The following is a 6,392-nucleotide window of genomic DNA, read 5'->3' on the forward strand; positions in this document are numbered from 1 at the left end:
CTGTTACACCTACAACTATTACACCTACAACTGTTACACCTACAACTGTTACACCTACAACTGTTACAACTACAACTGTTACACCTACAACTGTTACACCTACAACTGTTACACCTACAACTGTTACAACTACAACTGTTACAACTACAACCGTTACACCTACAACTGTTACAACTACAACTGTTACAACTACAACTGTTAAACCTACAACTGTCACAACTACAACTGTTACACCTACAACTATTACACCTACAACTGTTACACCTACAACTGTTACACCTACAACTGTTACTATGCCAACTGTTACAACTACAACTGTTACAACTACAACTGTTACAAATACAACTGTTACAACTACAACTGTTCACCTACAACTGTTACACCTACAACTGTTACAACTACAACTGTTACAACTACAACTGTTACAACTACAACTGTTCACCTACAACTGTTACACCTACAACTGTTAGCAATACAACTGTTACAACTACAACTGTTACACCTACAACTGTTACAACTACAACTGTTACAAATACAACTGTTAACCTACAACTGTTACAACTACAACTGTTACAACTACAACTGTTACAACTACAACTGTTACAACTACAATGTTAACTCTACAACTGTTACACCTACAACTGTTACAACTACAACTGTTACAACTACAACTGTTACACCTACAACTGTTACACCAACAACTGTTACAACTACAACTGTTGCTAATCCAACTGTTACACCTACAACTGTTACACCTACAACTGTTACACCTACAACTGTTACAACTACAACTGTTACACCTACAACTGTTACACCTACAACTGTTACACCTACAACTGTTAACTCAGCAACTGTTACAACTACAACTGTTACACCTACAACTGTCACAACTACAACTGTCACAACTACAACTGTTACACCTACAACTGTTGCTAACTACAACTGTTACAACGTTACCAGCACCAAACTGTTACACCTACAACTGTTACACCTACAACTGTTCACCTACACATGCTTACCTGAACGTGCTCACTCTGTGTTCACCACACTTGTTCACCTGTGTTCATTCTCACGTGTTCACTTACACATGTTCACCTCTTTGTGTTCACCACACGTGTTCACCTACATGTGCTCGTTCTCAGTGTTCACCTAGTGTTCACCTATATATATATATATATATATATATATTCACCTGAACGTGCTCACTCTCATTGTTCACCTACACATGTTTACCTACACCTGTTCAACCCAGTGTTCACCTACTTGTTTTTACCTACACGTGCTCACCTACACGTGCTCACCCTCAGTGTTCACCTATGCATGTTCACCCTCAGTGTTCACCTACACGTGTCCACCTAAACGTGTTCACCTACATATGATCACCCTCAGTGTTCACCTGCATGTTCACCCTCAGTGTTCACCCTCATGTGTTCACCTATGCATGTTCACCCTCAGTGTTCACCTATGCATGTTCACCTCAGTGTTCACCTACGCGTGTTCACCCTCAGTGTTCACCTATGCATGTTCACCCTCAGTGTTCACCTACACGTGTCCACCTAAACGTGTTCACCTACACATGTTCACCCTCATGTGTTCACCTATGCATGTTCACCCTCAGTGTTCACCTATGCATGTTCACCTCATGTTCACCTACACGTGCTCATCTACACGTGTTCACCTACACATGTTCACCCTCATGTGTTCACCTATGCATGTTCACCCTCAGTGTTCACCTACCTTGCTTACCACCTAATCAGCGGCTCTTCCAGACGAGTGCGCCTCCTACCCCTGTATGAACGGTGCCACGTGTATAGACGGCGTGGCATCCTTCGTGTGTGACTGTGCCTATGGTTACAACGGCGAGCACTGTGACATACCAGGTAAGACTCTTATCTGCCACTATACTTTACAAATATAATATAATATAATATAATATAATATAATATAATATAGGTACTGTGACTAGAATTTATTTCCTAACATTATAATTATATTAGTAACACGACAGAGCATTTTGCCCGGTGTCTCCCGTTTCCTGCGAGTTTTTATAAATAATTATATGTTTCTTCACGTTACCATTGTGGATATATATATATATGCAGGGTATATCCACTAAAAATTATTGGGCAGAGTTACGGCGTGATACAATATGACGCGGGTGCCGAATAGTTTTTAGTGGGTTAAGTCCCTCTCACTAGTGCATTTACAGGAGCTCGTCAGGTTTTGTGCAGTGTGGCAGGACTGTATTTGGTTACAGGAAACTCGCAATAGTAAACATATTATGGAATCAAAGTAAAAATGTTCAAAATTAATATATAAATGTAAAAATTTGTGGAGTGTTTAAATGTTTGAGAAGAAATGCATGAAATAGATTATTATTAGATGGTATCTTTTGCCTAGTGGACGATGGTATAGCGAGGTGAAGTGACGGAGACATGTGGGGGGTGGGTGTGTGTGTGTGTGTGTGTGTGTGTGTGTGTCTGTGTCTGTGTTTGTGTGTGTGTGTGTGGTCGATATGGAACATAAACTGTCGTACGGTAGTCATTGATTATTACCTTGTATAGTTAAATGTGTATTACATTGAAAATTCGTAATGTACACCATTCATCACCACGATACAATGATTACCTCAAAATGGTAGACGAGAAGAAAACCTCCCTTTGTTGCCCGTGACGAATGAATATGAAATGTTGCATTGGCACCTCAAGTGTTGCCAATATGTTTCCATTTTATGAAAGCCGTGGACAGATGTGTGAACTCTCCACCGCACAGAATTTATTTAGAAACATATTCAACTCATATTGTTGCCTTCAGACTGGTTTTACAAAAGAAATGTCTGAAATGACAACTGATCTGAATATCTCATAAATAACACAAGTGTCAAACACTGATGACGGTAGTTATCAATGATCAGTCACCCTCGCTTGGCCCTGATTCCTTACACAACCAGACGTGACTGCACCGTCGGATACGGAGACAGATTGCAAGCATTATTATTATTACTCGTTTCATTTACTCTATTAGTATAGTAGATTGTTCTAGCAAGCAACAAGCACTTGTGAATAAAGAATAATTACAATTAACTTCAAACCTCCTCTTGCTCACACTATGGCCAAGGTTTAACATGAACAGTATGACTGTTATCTGCATAATATAGCAGACGAGAAAGATAATAGATATAAACTTAAGCTTCAAGTGAGTGTTAATAGTTCACGGACACCATCACTGTAGGTAGAGGGGCACCTGCCTCCACTTACCTCCCACCCCACATGTCTCCGTCACTTCACCTCCTTATACCATCGTCCACTAGGCAAAAGATACCATCTAATAACAGTCTATTTCATGCATTTCTTCTCAAACATTTAAACACTCCACAAATTTTTTACATTTATATATTAAGTTAGAAAATTTTTTCTTAGATTCCATAATATGTTTACTATTGCGAGTTTCCTGTAACCAAATACAGTCCTGCCACACTGCACAAAACCTGACGAGCTCCTGTAAATGCACTAGTGAGAGGGACTGTACACTGTAGAACTGAAGTAATGGACAGCCGCACGGAACCTTCCCTAGTGACCTCTGACAATGAGGTAAGTCGTAAGTTAAAACTATGATATCTATAATGTAAATATAATAAGAATTTTAGTATTAGCGGTTTAAAATGTTCTTAGTGTCAGAGGTCACTGGTGAAGGTTCCGTGCGGCTGTCCAGTACTTCAGTGTACAGTCACCTATAATAATCTTGTCATCTTTCCTCCTAAACCATGAACCCCGAGATTTAAACTCGTGAACCCGAAGCAGTAGACACTGATGCCTTTATTATTCTGTCCATAAATGCTTCAGTCAGGCGTCTTGATCTCGGGGTTCATGGTTCAGGAGGAAAGGCGACAGGACACTTGTGGTTACCACTTAACGTTGCCAATCCTCTCTCTCTCCCTGAGGTGTGAACCCTGAACTCTGAAGTGTGAATTCGAAGCATTCATCAGTGAGGGAGAGAGGGATATGTTTATGTGTGGGGAAGTGTGTATCAGTTAGCATAGATTACAATGCAGGATAACGCTTTGACAATACCAACAGGGTTTCCTCAGCTGAGTGTAATCGTCTAGCACAGCCAGATTAAAACACTAAAGTTACAATAGGATGAGAAGAGGGTGAATTAATGTTCTAAGTAAGGTGTTCCTTTGTAGAGCGGACGTTTAGGAGCAAATAAATTATGAATATGTTTGAATCTATATCTTGTAGAAGCAGGCGAGTTTTGTTTTACCCTTGACTACGAGATGGAACTTCCCCAGCTGAACAAAATCGTCTGTCGGTAGCCAGAATAAACTAGATAAAAAGACGTCGTGAAGAAGGGATTAATTAGCAAACATAAGAGCCAGGAAATGGGCAACACATATTTATTGTAATATAAAGGTGATGTGAACAAAAATAGTTTAGTTGGCAGCTGTCTGGGATAGAATCTGCAAATAACATTGTTCAGTTGTGCCAAACTGTGAGGTTAAAGGGTAAAAAAAATCGGTATTTATATTATTATCATTATCAAATGTGTAATTTATCACATAACTGCGAAAAAATCCGTGCCAGGTTACTACTGGGGGGTCTGGCACGGCCTTTCTTGTTTTGGGTAGGTGAAGATTACAGGTGAGGGGAAGTTATAGTTTGAAAATTAGAATTAGGGAGGAGGTAAGAGAGGGCTGGCTGAAGCCTAGCTAAGCTAATAGTGTGTTAGGGTTGTGTCTGGGTTGTTATTGTCTGTCGGTATAGGCACTAGACAGCCTCCCTATCCTATATGGGTGTTTTGAGGGCCTTATTTCGTATTCCCCACCCTACTGGCGGATGCTGGTCTAGGAAGTTGTCTATTGCCTGGCCGTAGATCGGGGGTGGTAATGGACCTTGAGATTTGTAACTTGGGAATCATGTATGGTTGTTGTCTGGTGAGTCTTTGAAGGAGTTCTTGCTCTGATCGTTCTATCTTTGCCAGACTCTGGTGGCAGGGTCTGTAGCTGCTGGTTGATGGGTTTTATTCTCAGGTCTCTGTATATCTCGGCTGTGGTTCTGGTGGTGCATTTTCACCTGTGACGAATCTCAGGGTTTATTTTGGACCACCTGTAATTTTAATAATTTAGTGGTGCTCATAGTATGAAGAGGTACTGCTGGGTAAGTTAATATTGGTATGATAAATGATGTAACCATGTGGAGTTTATTTTCAGGAAGCGCATTAAAGTGGTATAGTTTTCAGCTCTCTTCTGTCTTTTTCCCTTCCTGGTGTGGACATGAAGGGAGTAACCTGTCGTGGATATATGCAGGCCCAGGAGGGAGCCTCTGATTCTGTATTCTATCTGGGCATTATTGGTTACTAATGGATGGGTTTTCTTCTGCATAAGGATATCACTGTGAATTTCGGGAGACTGGTTTAGATTTTCCATTGTTTTTCGAAATTATTTACCCTTTCTAATTCCCGCCTGGTGTTGTCTACCTCTAGTGCTCGTGATTTTCCTTGATGTGTTGTTAATTGAGTGATGTCATCTGCATATATGATATCTTCGTTTCCGATTCTAGAAGGAGACAGAGTGTCATTTGCAGATTATATATAGGGTTGGAGAGAGGACGCTGCCCTGAGGGACTCCGCTCCTGAGGGGAAGGTCTTTCCTGTGTGTGGGGTTGGGGGTTGGGAGGGTTCTTTTGATCATTATTCATAAACCTTCATAATTATGTTTGCAAAATCTTATCTTTTATAATTTTTTTCGCCATTTGCCTGTTTTCGTGCTATTTGACCAGACTATTAGTGCTGTGCTAGTGTTAGTTCCTTCCACTGTGGCTGTTCACTCTTTCCACAGCACGCCAGCGATCTCCGTCTCTGCCCGAGCCTCTCTACGTGTACTTCTCTTCCTGACCAGAATCCTGTCCTGCCCAGCATACCCTCCTCGATGCCGGTGACTTCTACTGGCCTGCAACACAACACGGCACGTCAGTCACCCTGGCTTGCCCATTTGGTGTCCGAGCCTCAGCCAGAGATAACATTAGCACGGGTAACACCACCACACTGCCAGGGGCTTACACCACCACCCTCACCACCACCAACAACAACAAAAATTCCCGTTACAACAAATATGATGTCACGTGGTATGAGGATGGGTCGCCTCGCTCTACTCCGGCGCCGTTGTCACTCAGCCTGACGACTCACGCTCAGTGGAAAGGTGGCAGTTTTCGTATTAGCAGAAGGACTCGTAACGTAGAAATCCCCGCTAGTGCTTATAACACCAGCCCTTCGTCTCCTGTCTCAGAAGTAAGTACAATACGTAATTATCTCTAAAAAATGAATATAAATTAAATTAATGTTAGATACTTCACCTAACCTAACCCTCCAGGTAACGTTAGGATTGTGTAAATTAG

At 41.3% G+C, this 6,392-nt stretch overlaps 1 protein-coding gene across 1 annotated transcript in view; it reads left to right on the top strand.

Annotated features, from left to right (window-relative positions):
• The window catches only part of LOC121879364, a 38,319-nt gene that overhangs the window by 31,703 nt on the left and 224 nt on the right, over positions 1–6,392 (top strand). Inside the window, exons 11-12 of the mRNA XM_042385968.1 lie at positions 1,770–1,880; positions 5,897–6,285. Of these exons, the coding sequence (XP_042241902.1) occupies positions 1,770–1,880; positions 5,897–6,285 (500 nt within the window). The remainder of the gene's footprint in view (positions 1–1,769; positions 1,881–5,896; positions 6,286–6,392) is intronic.

Source organism: Homarus americanus, unplaced genomic scaffold (assembly GCF_018991925.1).
Source record: "Homarus americanus isolate GMGI-L3 unplaced genomic scaffold, GMGI_Hamer_2.0 scaffold16894, whole genome shotgun sequence".
In the NCBI taxonomy this organism is placed as follows: Eukaryota; Metazoa; Arthropoda; class Malacostraca; order Decapoda; family Nephropidae; genus Homarus; species Homarus americanus.